This window comes from Orbicella franksi, chromosome 3 (assembly GCF_964199315.1).
Source record: "Orbicella franksi chromosome 3, jaOrbFran1.1, whole genome shotgun sequence".
Classification (NCBI taxonomy): Eukaryota; Metazoa; Cnidaria; class Anthozoa; order Scleractinia; family Merulinidae; genus Orbicella; species Orbicella franksi.
This window is the reverse complement of record NC_138147.1, coordinates 31482776-31497028: the sequence shown is the minus strand read 5'-3', so window position 1 is coordinate 31497028 and position 14253 is coordinate 31482776. Positions and strand designations below refer to the sequence as shown.

At 42.0% G+C, this 14253-nt stretch overlaps 3 protein-coding genes across 3 annotated transcripts; 2 read left to right on the top strand and 1 right to left on the bottom strand.

Moving 5' to 3' along the window:
* Positions 1-813: 813 nt before the first annotated feature.
* LOC145482022 (transmembrane prolyl 4-hydroxylase-like) lies at positions 814-6469 on the top strand. The gene is made up of 3 exons (XM_081460603.1): positions 814-2659; positions 3538-3653; positions 4834-6469. Exons 1-3 carry the CDS (start codon positions 1799-1801, stop codon positions 5156-5158), a joined length of 1302 nt encoding a protein of 433 aa, XP_081316729.1. The 5' UTR covers positions 814-1798; the 3' UTR covers positions 5159-6469.
* A 1326-nt stretch (positions 6470-7795) lies between these two features.
* LOC145482023 (transmembrane prolyl 4-hydroxylase-like) lies at positions 7796-11710 on the top strand. The gene is made up of 3 exons (XM_081460604.1): positions 7796-8719; positions 9337-9464; positions 10000-11710. Exons 1-3 carry the CDS (start codon positions 7883-7885, stop codon positions 10316-10318), a joined length of 1284 nt encoding a protein of 427 aa, XP_081316730.1. The 5' UTR covers positions 7796-7882; the 3' UTR covers positions 10319-11710.
* An 80-nt stretch (positions 11711-11790) lies between these two features.
* Positions 11791-14243, bottom strand: LOC145482020 (germinal-center associated nuclear protein-like). The gene has a single exon (XM_081460601.1). It carries the CDS (start codon positions 14223-14225, stop codon positions 12924-12926), a length of 1302 nt encoding a protein of 433 aa, XP_081316727.1. The 5' UTR covers positions 14226-14243; the 3' UTR covers positions 11791-12923.
* Positions 14244-14253: the final 10 nt, after the last annotated feature.

The window sequence follows — 14253 nt, the reverse complement described above, 5'->3', positions numbered from 1 at the left end:
ACTTGATACTGTATATTTCCATTTTGTAATATGACTTTACCATTGTTCATTCCTAGGCGACGAAGCCAGTAATGGTTTAACTGTTTCAGTGAGTGTTTTAAATCAACCATTATGTGATGGAATAGCGATAAAGCTCCTTGCCGCGCAAACCACAGAACAGGTATGCCTTTCAAAAAATCAGTCCAGTTTTGGTCAAAAGGGGTGGGGTTGCAAGCGGACCTTCCGGGGTGAACCTCGCTCTCCAAATGGAACGTTTCAAACCATTTGACATGAGCATTTCACCAGAGCATTCCACCTAAAGAAAACAAATTGGGTTGTCCTCGAAATGGAACTGTGCCAAATTTTGCTCGAAAAGGTCTTGGCCGCTGTGTGTTTTACACACCCGATTTAGCACTTCAACAGAGTCTCCCACGCGAGTCACGTTATTGAATCTGTCTCCCTGGTTTCTCTTTCTTTTTACGCTCGCTCATTTTTCAGAAGATTGAATGAAGACACCACAAGTTGGTTAAGGGGTAATCCTCTGGAGAAATAGAATGGAATGAATATGAACATATATGGTAACTGGAAGAAGACTTGCAAGATTCTTTAAAATCGCGTGCAAGCGATCGATCGAGACATCCACAAACTAGTGATTTTAGAGTTTGCAAGGGCGAAAAAAAAATTGTCGAACACTGTAATATTAATTATTCCATCTGCCAATACAGCTGTCCAAACCCTAAACATCTATTATTTCGGACGTTACAAAATCTTTTACATATCAAGGCAGCTACTACAGCTACTTACACAAGCTTAGGATGACTTAGGGGACGTAGTTCCCGGTGTGGTGGTCTATCTCTCATCTGATGGTTAAATGCTCGGAGATATTAGCTGCATAAGCTACTCTGAAATCCGAGGGTAAATAAATATATCTTATTAGATGTTTTTGATGGGGGAGTGTGTAGCTTCAAGCAAAGCTACACCAGTTTTAAAAGTTCCTTAAAGAGAAGCCTGAAAAGTGTGAATTTTCCTTGAAGTTCTTCTCTTGGCAAACTAAATTCAGTTATCTACTTTTTTATGCAAGCGGAAGCAATTTCAGGGTAGCTGAGATACATCGAAGAAAGGGCTTTTTTCGGATACAAACAGCCTCTTTTCGAGGTTCTTTATATAGCGGTTAGCCTGTGAACAGGCTCCCTCGGCTACTTCACTCTCATTGGCAGTTCCTTCTTGGCCCTTCCCGAGCTGCGGCCAGACCCTTTCAACCGAAGCGTTAGAGAAGACTCTGAGCTGAGGAATACTGGGAAGTTCGACCGTTCCGTAACTTTTAGGAGAGCTACGAGAAACCTTAGCCGGTTGCGCACGAGGTCACGCGAAAGAAAAGGCGACGTTGAAAACTGGCCGCGGGCGGGTGCAAAAATAAGCGGAGAAAACGAGTTTCCTACGAGCCTGTAAATGGTGGGATTTCGCGCACGAGGTTGGAACATAGTACTTGCGCGCAAAATCCCACCAGCTACGCATACTGGTGCGCTATCGATCAGCCCGATTACGTGTACAGGTCGCGATACAACAGCGCAAACCGCGAGAGAGCGCGTGGAGCGCGATAAAGATTTTATATGATACGCAACTATCTGAACCTTGACCTATCCAATTATTGTGATTTCTCAAAATAAAGGATCACTGTTTTCTTTGTTTGTGTTAATCTACGATGCAAGGTTTTCTTTGCCACCGAATTTCAACATATACCCACTGTCCTTACGATTTCAAAAGTCAACCATATGATATGTAAGCCAGCGAGTCTGTTTGTTTTCCAAGAGAGGAAAAAATGTTTCCACAATACCCCCGTCTACGTTTTTTCCTAGCGGTTGCAACACTTTTACTTTCGCAACGGCCACACGGTTTAAGCTCTTCGACTGCCAAACAAGAAAGAGCAAGAATTAGAACGCTACCTCAAAACTGTGCAAACGGATTTTTGCAGCCCAGGATTTGTCCAAAGGAAGATGCACAACACATCTCACCGGACTCGGTGTTCTGGTTAGTGAAACTGAAAGGAGTGAAAGTTGGTCATGTTCGCGAAATGAACCTTACTGATAGTAAAACGTATCGCGTTGTGACGCGCAGTTTACGGCCGTTGCTATTTGAGATACCTGAGTTTCTCAGCCACAAAGAGTGTGATCTCTTCATCCAACTCTCGCAAGAACGGCACCTCGCAGATAGCAAGACTATTTTTGGAAGAGGAGAAGGTATCGATAGGAGAGAGTTTGAGAGGAAGTTGATGAGAGAAAATCTGACTTTCGAGAGAAAGGTGTTCTGCAAGTCCCTCGAACGGTCGTGCAACGATCTCAACAGCGACGGGAAAATTAGTGTACAAGAATTTGTCGAGTATATGGATTATGAGAAGCACATTCATCCCACAAAAGAAGATGCCTTGCCAATGTTCAGACTCTTGGATCTTGATTCGGACGGATATGTTGTTTACGAAGAGTGTTCTAACACGACGTTGGATTCTTTTGTAGAGTTTCTTTATCACATCGAGAAGCTCAAATCCAATCCTCGATATTTTATTCGATTTAGTGAGTCCACATCGCTACTCATGGACAAGCCGATTATAAAGAGTTTGCAGGAGAGAATAGTAAAATTAACAGGACTCTCAAGAACGTTGATTGAGAAAAGTGAACCAATTCAGGCAAGTTCATCTCATGCTGGTTTTATACTCTCCATCTCTTCGGTGACAATTGCGTGACTCAATCATTTCAGGTAGTGACGCCAATGTCACAGCGCGCGAAAGACGTCTGTAGCGGGCGCAAAACGCGTGAGCGGGGATACAAGAAAGGGGCATGGAAGAAAGGTTCCTTCCCGTTCTTCCTGCGTTTTTGCCTCCCTAACGCTTCCCCGTTTACGCCTGCAGTGAAGTACGAAGGCTATCTTTTGGCCGAATATTGCATATAGGTTGTAAGATGGCTGACAAATTTTACAAAAAAAAAAAAAACGAAAGAAAAAACGAAACGAAAAAAACACTTGTCCTCCTTCTTACATGCAAATTAGAATTCTGGAAAATTGAAAAAGACGTCTTTGGATCCGTAATTTTGAATGCAAATCAATTGCTCACAGGGTGTGTTGAATCAAAAGAAGATCATCGCGAAAGAAAATCCGTTTTTTTAGACTCAAAGGAGCGCATTTTGAGTTATTTTGGCCGCTTACAAAATTACCTTTAAAATGAAAGAAACCTGAACATAGTAGTTTACTAAGGTAGGAAAACACCAAAGAGATAATAATAAACCATAAAGGAACAAAGATGATTAGGGATGAAGAAGATTAGCACAGATTACAAACGACGAACTTGAAAAATGTATAAGCTAAACTTTTCAAGTTTCGGAAACCTTCACGTAGCTCTTTTAAATGTACCCCTGTGTGTTAAACTTCCGTGTACTAAGAAGTTGATTTCTTCGGGAAATCCCGCTGACAATCTAGCAAAGATCCCCAATCTTTTCTCAAATAGTCGCTCCAGCAATCTATGATGAAATTAATTATGTCGACTACTTTCATTTTATTTCTGATTTGCAGGTTGTACGGTACTCGGTGTTTGGCCATTACAACGCGCATTACGACACATCATACGGACCTGCGGCAAAAAAAGAATGTTGCATCAGAAAGGATGACATCGACTGTCACTTATGCAGGTTTGTATGCACAGTTAAATTTTGAAATTTTCGATGGGTGTACTGACAAAGTTGTCAAATAACTGTTAGAGCTTGAGAACAAAATTAACAAAAGAACATCAGTCCCTGTAAAATACAGTGTAGACGAGCCGGCTCCCTGTTAGGGATAAATTTGCGGCATCAATTTTTGCCTCATCAAATCGATCGAGACAGACGAAGATTTTCTTTAATAAGGGAATATATCTTCCCATCTTTCTTGCCCTGAGGAAAACGAGCCATCAAGATATGGGTCTTATTTTATGACTGAAAAAATTATCTCATTGTGATTGGTTGAGAACAGACAAATATATTTAATTTCTTGTATTGAATTGCAGTGCAAATTGATGTGCGGGACAAAATTTGATGACCATATATAACCATTGATTATTACAAACATGGGGCCTACATTGTCCTCTATGGGTTAAAATTAATTGGGCCTGTTAAAAGCGCGGTTTTAATTTGAGTGTCGAAAAGTTATTGGTTTTGCAACATTTGCTTTAAAAAACTCGCGCAACTTTTTCAACCAATCAGAAGTAAGACCAAAACCAATCATGACCCGCTCGCGCACGTTTTCCCGTGCTTTTCGCGTCAGCTACACGTAATTTCTTCGCGAGGTTTGATTGGTTCACTACATGTTGTCTGTGTCCTTTGTGATTGGCTAGAGTGATTACTTTGGTTTTGATTTGAAAACCGCTCTAGCCAAGAAGATTCATGAATTTTGTTATGGTTTTGATTAGCAATAGTGGGACCGAGTGGAGTACAATTTAGCGAGTAGTCGCGCGAGTAATTTTAAAATTTCGCGTTCGTCGATTTGAAATTACGAGCGCGATTACTCCCTAAATTGTACGGCGCGAAGTCCGATGTCTAATTTTTATAACAAATTTGGAAAGTAAAAGTCCAATTACAGGTATCCAATTACAAAAAGTTGTAATTGGATACCTGTAATCGCACGCCTATTACGTGAAAAATAGGCGCGCGGAGAACCAATCACGATCGAGAATTTTGTTATAGATACAATTAAATGAGTAATCATATGAATCCACTACAAGTGATATTTTAATTCCATTCGTGTATTTAAAAGGCTCGCGTAATTTTCGAAGAATTTTCAAATACTTCTCGTATTTTACAAGCATTTATACGATAACAAATGCTTATTTTTCAGATTTATAACTATAATCCTGTACTTGAACGACGTGGCTAAAGGAGGAGAAACGGCTTTTCCCGTGGCGGACGATGCCAACCGTTACTACGTAAGAAACTACTCCGTGACCCTGAACGAAAAATGCCAAGAGGCTAACTTGCTGATCAAACCGAGGAAAGGAAGTGCAGTCATGTGGTACAATCATCTCCTCGAGCATGACGGGGCGACTCATATGGGCACCATCGATTGGTTGTCTTTACACGGCGGGTGTGACGTCATCGAGGGTGTTAAGTGGATTGCGAACGTGTGGCTAAATGCACCCTCGAAGAAAAGAAGAAATACATAACTTGAATCGACAGAGGAGAAAGAGTAATAGAGTACCCCTTTTTTCAGGCCTTCTTCCGAACAGAATCCCTCTCAAGTTGTTTTTAAATTAGTACCGTCTTCAGAAACCCATCGAGGGTCTAGAAATTGCCAAACCTGTGACGCGAATGTTAGTCACGTGATCAGCCCTAGCGGCTTTACACGCAATCTCGATCCTAGGTTCTTTCTCCTTTGCCTTCCTCGCCATTAACGTGAGGGTGCTTGGGAACAAGGTTGCTTTACACGCATTTTTCATCTTCCACGAAAGGATCCACGCAATGATATGTACGGGGTAACATTATCCGCGGATGGACTAGATACCATATCTTAAACATAACCAGAAAGGGATTGTCTTGAGAAAAAGGCCTATATGGGGGACTAGCTCTCTACTATTCATACTCTCTTAGTTGGATTTTGTCATGATTAGCCAACTCGTTACCAGGGTCCCTCCCAGTCTCTGAGGGAAAAAGCCCTGGGAGCAAAGTTTGTGATTAGCCTCTTCGACATGCTTAGAAGCCTGGTGAATGAGAATTTAATGTCTACTGGACGCTCAATACTTTTCATGAAGATCCAATTCTGACTACACTAACACGAGACAAACAATGTGAATAGTTTATTAAGGATGCGTCAGTCAGTCATCTGACATGGATGTTTTACCGTCTTTCAACATAATCTGTGTCCTTGCAGATTACAACTATTGGATCTATCAATTAGAACCTGTACTACGCCAGATACTTCCAAAAACCACCAAAAAATCACCCTTTAGATGTGGCCAAAAAATCTGTGGAAACTTATTCCTCATCTAATGCAGCAGCACGAGACCTCGAGGAAAGGGAACAAAATGAGTAACGTAGAACATTTACAATTATACCCATGAGCTGTTACAATAATGATAAAAACAGAAGACGAACACGAAGACTGACTAACCAAGAATGACCTAAATCTCCCGCCAAATGCCTAAATGGTCCCTAAACGTCCCACGACACCCCGCGAGCCTCTCTATCGTGCTGTCAGAATAATAATTTCTGACATAATCTGTTGTTTCTGACCGATTCGTTTCTTGATTGTCAGAAATTACATCTCGTAAACCGAGTGGATTCTCGAAAATTGTGCATCAAGATTAGAAACTATATCCCCCTTTCTGTAGGAGCTATGAAGCCCTTACCTTTCTAGGAATTTTGCTCTTATGTCATTAGTTGCTCAGAGCTAGACTACGAGTAGTCCCTCTTTCGCTTAGTCCGTCGTGCGTGACGCGAGAGAAAACCGCGAGAAAAACATGGCAGCGCGAAATCCTGGAGGCGAGGAGCCCCCAGGATTTCGCGCGGCCATGTTTTTCTCGCGGTTTTCTTTCGCGTCACCCACGACGGACTAAGCGAAAGAGGGACTACTCGTAGTCTACTCAGAGCAGGAATACACTTATATCCTGAATTACTGTCAACTTCGAACTTTTCTTTTTCTTTTTTTTTTTTTTTTTGACTATTGCATACAATACTAACATTACTTACACTACTAAGACTTCTTACAATACTAACATTACCTACAATACTTACATTACTTACAATACTAACATTACCTACAATACTTACATTACTTACAATACTAATATCACTTACGCCACTACTGACATTACTTACAATACGACCGTTACTTACACTACGATTACTACTAACACAACTATTACACACAACAAATACTACAGATGCTCTGCCTACACAACTGATAATACAAATCTTGCTCTACATTGTACTCTAATTACACAATTACTTTTTGTGCTAACAAGATACTTTATATAAAATTACAATACAGGTATTTAAATTATCATGAATGTACATATAAATTTACATAATTTACAAGCAGCACTTACTCCTTTAAAAAAAAAATTGGATTGTTATTCAAAACTAGGTTCCATTTTGCCTGAAAATGTTTTAAGCTTAAGATGCTTTGAGAAGCTATAAGCTTTTCAATTTCATATTTTCTCTTGACAACTTCGAACTTTGTTTCCTTAATTAATTGTAAATAATCATTTATGTTGCGGTTTATTTGCCCTACTTTCATTCCTTTTTTATCAGTCTCTGATCGACCGAGATTTACATGTAAAAATAAAAGCTTAAAAATTTAAAAATTTAAAAATCAATAAAACGATTAAAAAGACCTTTTCGTTGCCATTGGTTTCCTTTGAAAATTAACTTGGCAACAAGTTCGTGAGTAATAGTACCTTTTTGCCTCGCGACGGCTCGCTCTGTGAACACATGGATCGCTTGACGCTCGGTTTGTGTGAGTAGCCACCAGGTCACACGCGTGTACGCCTCGCACTCTCGTGAGAATCACGCAACCTTGTGACGCCGCCGCATCGACATTTCATTCCCGCACCGAAACATGCATTGCGGAAAATATTTTTGAACTTAAGTTCCTTTCTGTAGCAAAAATAACTCCTGCATTTAATTTAGTAATTAATGTGAGTCGACCCGCAAACCTTCCCCTCAAGTAGATAAAAGCGGTGCGCCGGGGGACGATAGGAAATTTCACTAGAGAGAGATGGCGTTACGACATCAGGGATCGGATCGGGTATCAAATCACAGTATGCAGACTAGAGAACAAGTAATGTTTGTTCTCAGTAAATTTGAACACAACAAGCTATTGTAGCGCACTTCATATAGGTGATATCTGTGTCCATCCAGGCCATCTTTAAGCAGGTTTAGGCTGCGCCATGGCCTTCTTCTCCTGTTTCTTTGTTGTTCTTATGGCATGCCATTTTTCTTTACTACTCGGTACGCCGGATGTGAGAGCTATCAAAGGAGAAACGTGTTCTCCACGTGGACCCTCGGCCTTTGAACACGGCGAAGATGAAGAAAATCCTTGCTTTAAAGATCGGCTGTATTCAGCGTTTTCCGATGTCAGGCTACCCAGACGAGATGCTGTCGTTGTGGGCCATGTGGAAAGCATTCAAGTGGACGAAGAAAAAAGCGTGCAGCTTAAAACCCTGAGCGTTAAACCGCCAATATTTGAAATCCCAGACTTTTTAAGCAGCGAGGAATGCGATCATTTCGTGGAAATAGCGAAAAGGAATGGCTTGAAAGAGAGCGAAACTGCGGCCAAGTCGAAGGGAGTCACGAGGGAGGGAACGAATGCCAGTTTAACAGAGGAACTAATGATGAAGTACTGCAAGCGAATCAATCGTTACGACAACGATAAGGATGGCAACATAACGATGATGGAGTTTGCAGGTTATGTTTACCACATCACGAGAATGTTAGTGCGTACGAGTGATTTATGGACTGTGTATGAAACATTGCTTCCCGAAGGAGCGCGCGCGATTACGTACGAGAATTGCACAAAGGTAAACCGGACACAGTTTGTGGAGTTCATCTACCAGTTGTTCAACATGAACCGCCTGAGATATTACAAGGCCAGGTACAGCGAACACTCCTGGGTAGAACTGAACGATGAAGCTGATAAAGATCCAGTTTTAAAACGCGTGAAGAGAAGAATTGCAGAGGTTACTCAGATGTCTGTGTTACAGATTGAACATAGCGAAGCCTTACAGGTTAGTCGTTTTAAAAAATTGTGAAATTATTCAGTTTTTTAAAGACAAATCAATAGACTATTGTCCATACTGTAAAAGCGTGACATAGACATAAAGACCTCATTCTGTTGATGAAATTTGATTCTACGATTGCGACACGTTGCAAATTTTACGTCGCAGCAGCCGCGTTGCACTCCCGCGTTGCACTGCGCGGAATTGTACCTATGAAGTGCATGTATACAGCTTTGCATTCTTCCTGTAGCCGTGGCATGATTCCCGCTCACAGCCCAATTTCTTTAAGGGTTTAGCGTTGAAACGGTGGTAGTAGCCTGAAAAAGTATAGCCAAGAATACCGGGGGAAGAATGAATATTTTACACCCGGCCGGGTACCCTGGGTCACACAGGTTTTGTTAGTGGCGAAGTCACGATCTGCGTTAAGCGACGTATCACGCTTTAGCAAAGGCGGCCCAGACGCTTTAGCAGATTCACCGCCCATAGCGTAAAAGAACAAGAAATCCTCTGGCACCCCAAAACTTGTTAGACCGCGTTGCAGTTTGACGAACTACGGAAGCGTTTGACAAACTTTGTAGGTACTGTAGTTGCCGAATGTTTCAGTGATGCAGCTTGTCTTTTCACAGGTTGTGAAATATCAACGAGGTGGACATTACCACGCTCATTATGACTCTACTGTGAGTAAGGAGACGATCGAGAGGAGATGCTGCGGGAAATATGAGGACATCGACAAAAGCACGTGTCTTTTATGCAGGTGATTTTACAGGATCTCTAACTTAAAGCAAGAGAATATCATAATCTCTAGCTTAAAACAAGACGCAGTGGAAGCGAGTGGGAAAGATATTGCAAAGCTATGTAAAAATGCGACTGTTTTGTAGGCTAGAGATGCTAAACGTGACCACCAGTCTTTCATTCATTCAGTCATTCATTCGCCTGTATTTCTTCTTGAGTTTGTCGAGATGGCAATTAGCAGAGTATTAACCACAGGGGGTTTAAAAAAAGCAGAAGGGGGTGGCCCTGGGGAGAAACAAAAATAGAAAGTCAACGCAACTCGCGAACAGGCGGATAAAGGCAACTGCGTCAAGCCAGCCATTGCAAGTTTTTACGGAACTACTTGCGTCTCCCCTCAGCGAGGCCCTTATATCGCGGTTACAACTCTAAATAAGTTTTTACCAAGGGCAAGGAATGTACGCTTTATGCTTGTGTAAGTATTTTTCCACCCGCCCCCCTCCCCGCCTAATCGTCCCATATTGCCAAAGAACTCATTTTCCGATTTTCACTTTGTCTAGGTACATCACCATTTTGTTTTTCTTAAACAACGTCACCGAGGGAGGAGAAACCGCATTTCCAGTCGCAGACCGCGAAGAACTATTCGTGGGGACAAATTATTCGACAAATCTCAGTAGAAACTGTGACAGGGCAAGCTTGGTTGTCAAGCCTGTGAAGGGAAGCGCCCTGTTTTGGTACAACAATGTGCTGGACGAGGAATCTGGAAAAATGGGCGAAGTTGATATGTTAACCTTACATGGAGGATGCGATGTCCTCGAGGGTGAAAAGTGGATCGCTAATTTGTGGATCAATGCACCTCGGGGTGATCAAACTGTGTGACTGATCTGTATGAGCTGTATGACTGACAGACGAATGCGGCTTGGTGATTGTGTATCAACGAAGGACTGTAAACAATAACGACGATAACTGAGATGACAACGACAACGGACGACAACAACAACAACAACAACAACAACAGCAATCCTAATTGTTATTAAACCAGTGCATGAACTTTACGATTGATACACAAATGCGGCTTTGTGATTGTGTATGAACGAAGAAGCACTGTAAGCAATAACTACGACAATGACTAAGATGACAAATGATAACGGACAACAACAACAGCAATATCAATTGCTATTAAACCAAAGTTTTGAAACGTTTGTCATCCGATGTTCGTATATTTAGCTCAAAGTTTTAAGCTGAGGGAGAGGGGAATTTAGCGGAAGGGCGCTGGTTACCCTACTCCCCGAGTCCTTTAGCAATAGCCCCTGCCCCAAGATTTGGCAAATCCCTGTTGTTTGTACAAAATTTCTTTGCATAAATTTCCGAATTGCTTTCATACTTGTAGCTTACCCAACAAAAGGCGGCGCAGAAACAGCTTGTCGTCGCGCAAATGACGTCATGAAAATTTAACCCCCGGTGTGACTCAGACAAACAAACCATTTCATGCGCTACTTCTTTGAAAGCGACATATGGAACAACGGCGCTCGCGAGTACTTCAGCGCAATACTCAGCGAGTAATTTCGCACGTCGATGGCCTCTCTAGCTCAAAATGTTAGAGAAAACTCCCATCATGAACCTTGGAATAAAAATAATACAGAGATTGAAAGAGGGCGGCAAAGTATGATGGGAAATACAAAGATCGTTTATGCGTGGTTACGTCCTTAGTAAATCTTAGGAGAAAAAATATCATATGATTGTACTCGACATTCAGGTGTATCACTCACAAGAAAGCCAGCAAGCCAGCAAAGAAATACCATAAAGAAATAGCATAGATTCGATCCGATTCGTTGCCTTGCCGTGATGAAACTGGCCCGTTCTGTCTTGGCACTAGCCTGCGTAGCAAGCGTTTCTGTGGGGTTCGGGAGCAAAGAATTACAGCGTGAAAAATGGAGCGAGTAAAAGAGGCGGGAGGGGAAGGGGAAGGAAGGAAGGAAGAAACTTCCTTCCTTCTCCTCCCCCACCCCCATCTTTCTTTTTTTGGCGCTTGCCCCATTTTCCGCGCAAGCAAAACACCGAAAATCCCTCTCCTCGGTCTTTCTTTGCTTCCCAACCCCACGGAAACGCTTGTTACGCAGGCTATCTTGGCACATAAAAACAGTTTTAGCCCCGCGCTATTTATATTACATGTATCGCGCCAAACACATCTATGAAATATAAGCAGTTGAGGTCTGCTAACAGTCACAGATTCGTTTATGTGGTTGGATAAATGGCTCTATTAAAATCTAGGTCCCCCATATTGCACAGTAAACCTAATTCTGCCATGCGTTTGGAATTGTCTCAGGGACAATAATCCTGTCATCCTGTTCTATCGTATTCGTTCACTGTCCGTTTGAGTGGACGACTCGGGTTGTCAAATTTGGTCATTTCTGGTAATAAGTCAGCTTATAAGTCTTCTCTTCAAGACCAGGATAAACAATCCATAAGTTTCTTCCGATTCTTCGTAATACTTTTCCCCGTGAAGTATTCTGTTCGGCTAGCCGCAACCACCACGCTAAAATTAGTTCTCGACATCCAATTCCGGATGGTTTTGAGATCTGTCCGAATGTCACTGCGGCTTTGTAAAACCCTCGTGCAATTTGCGACATTTAGGCTCTTGTTTGGACACCTTGAATCCGTTTTACATTACCCACGGCAGCAGTGCTTGCTTTCTAACATTATTTAAGCTAAGCAAGAACCCACACCACCAATCCTTCCTTTTTTTACCTGATTTTCTGGTCTAGAATACAACGCACCCATAACAAAACCTTCTACTGGACTGTAATTCTTGTCTGAGTCATGTGGGGGGTCTCCGGTGATGTAATCTATTTTCTGAAACTGTGCGCGACGCTATTGTCATATGGTCATCGTGTAAAGACGTTCTTTGCGTGACTGACGCGAAATTTTTCACATACGGTTAGACAAACACAAGATGCACTGCTATATAGACGTTTCAAGAACGAGATGGATTGAGAGGGGGAAATTTTAAAACACACTACATTGCATAAAACATCGGAGACATCCAAAAAAATCGGCGTTATTCCCGAAATTTTCGGGACGACCTTCGTTAGCATTACCCTCTCCCTTACATAGTATAGGATTTCTTCAAGATACCCGTGATGATGCTAAGGGCTGTGTCATATTTTATTTACTATTGCCGCAACAAATTCCTTACACCTTGCACTTTCGTTAACTTTGATTCTTCGCAATATTCAAGCATAGTTGTCACAACTAGACTTTTCACCGAAATGGTAACAACTATTGAAATCCTAGTAATAGAGAGGGTTTTTTTGAGGTGCGAGAAAAGACTGGATATCTTTTTTCTTGAGGGCAAGAGGGTCGCCATTTCGGCACAATTAGGTACGTGAAAGGGTTAGAGGTTGATCCACCAAGAGGAGCCTCCCTGTGTGAAAGTTTACAGAGTACCCCTAGGTTCTGACCCATTTGGACAGTAACTGCATGACTACTGTATTGTCTTTCTTCCTCTTCCTCTTCCTCTTCCCTTGCCAAACCAGCTTTGCCTCTCAGTTAACTGCAGAGCATTAGATATTGGCTGTGAATTGAAACTGGATTCCCCAGGCTCAGAGTTATTGCCGCCAGCCGCTGGCGCAGATGCTCGAGAAAGTGATGCACCAGCTGAACTTTTGACGAGCGCCCCAGTAACAGAACATCTCCCACTGATCATGTCAGTGGTATTTACGGTCAGTTTCAAATCTATCATGTTGGAAAATCTTACTCGTGGTGGCTGAGTGTTGTTTAGGTTGCCTTTCATCAGTTTCACGGAGACGTCAGTTACTTCAAGCCCAAAATGAGCACAAAAATCGCAAGCCTCTTGCACGTTATTGAAATTCAATATTTCCACCAATAACATCATTGGAAGGCAAGCATTACGACTGAAATACGCTGTGTTGACAGAAGCAAGAGCGCTGCCTCTCATTTGGTTGAAGTGTTTATGAACGGCACAGCATGCTAAATATGGCAGCTTCTTGACCAACCGAAAGAACCGAACAAAGTTTTTAAGCATGAAAGTGAAAGAGATGTCCAAAGCTAACCGAAATAGGAAGCTGTTCTTGATTTCTTCAGGCAGAGTTACTGCACGATTTAAAGCCTCAAAAGAACCCAGATTATGTAAAAGGTAATACACTTCAAACTCGGCCCTTGTTTCTTTGTATTCAGAAGGCCATTCTGTTTCATAAAAGCACAGAAGTCTCTTCAAACATTCCGTTGTATGATCATTGTTGATTTTTGGATCAAATACATCCACTGGACTCTCGCACAGCCTGTAGCCGGATAAAATGTGAAACCTGCAAGCTTTCTCGAAGATTTCCACGACGGGCTTTCCAGTGATTCTTTGTACTACCAAGTCTTGTCTCACAGCTCTTATTCTATCAAACACAAACCAGTAAATCATTTGCCATGGATAGACTGAATTTTTGGACGTAATTTCTTCAATCAAGTAATTCATCGTCCTTAAAAGCACATTAGCTGGTCGGAGGTCCGAGGGATCAATGGATTTTCCAGCTGCAGATCGTGAAAACTCTTTAACCACTGCCTGCGAATCTGCTTTCAGTTTGTCTTGTTGGGAAGAGCTGTTTGACGTTGGACAAGTGAAGGCAAGTGTCTCAAAGAAGTGCAGTCTCCGCTGCTTCTCGCGAGACGCAATTTCCCGTTGAGGACACATGTGCATGCATGTTCCCTGAATGAAACTTTTGCTTGATTCTGTCATTTTAGCAGACTGAAACACAGTAAACTGAATCGACAACATTCGTGCTAACGGTCCACCATTTTGAATG

What these genes read in the sequence shown, in the direction of transcription:
- LOC145482023 (XM_081460604.1), top strand. Translation starts at nt 7,883, where the DNA reads ATGGCCTTCTTCTCCTGTTTCTTTGTTGTTCTTATGGCATGCCATTTT. An exon ending in AACATAGCGAAGCCTTACAG is followed by an intron (nt 8,720 to 9,336) that starts GTTAGTCGTTTT and finishes GTCTTTTCACAG; the next exon opens with GTTGTGAAATATCAACGAGG. An exon ending in AGCACGTGTCTTTTATGCAG is followed by an intron (nt 9,465 to 9,999) that starts GTGATTTTACAG and finishes CACTTTGTCTAG; the next exon opens with GTACATCACCATTTTGTTTT.
- LOC145482020 (XM_081460601.1), bottom strand. Translation starts at nt 14,225, where the DNA reads ATGTTGTCGATTCAGTTTACTGTGTTTCAGTCTGCTAAAATGACAGAA.
- LOC145482022 (XM_081460603.1), top strand. Translation starts at nt 1,799, where the DNA reads ATGTTTCCACAATACCCCCGTCTACGTTTTTTCCTAGCGGTTGCAACA. An exon ending in AGAAAAGTGAACCAATTCAG is followed by an intron (nt 2,660 to 3,537) that starts GCAAGTTCATCT and finishes TCTGATTTGCAG; the next exon opens with GTTGTACGGTACTCGGTGTT. An exon ending in ATCGACTGTCACTTATGCAG is followed by an intron (nt 3,654 to 4,833) that starts GTTTGTATGCAC and finishes CTTATTTTTCAG; the next exon opens with ATTTATAACTATAATCCTGT.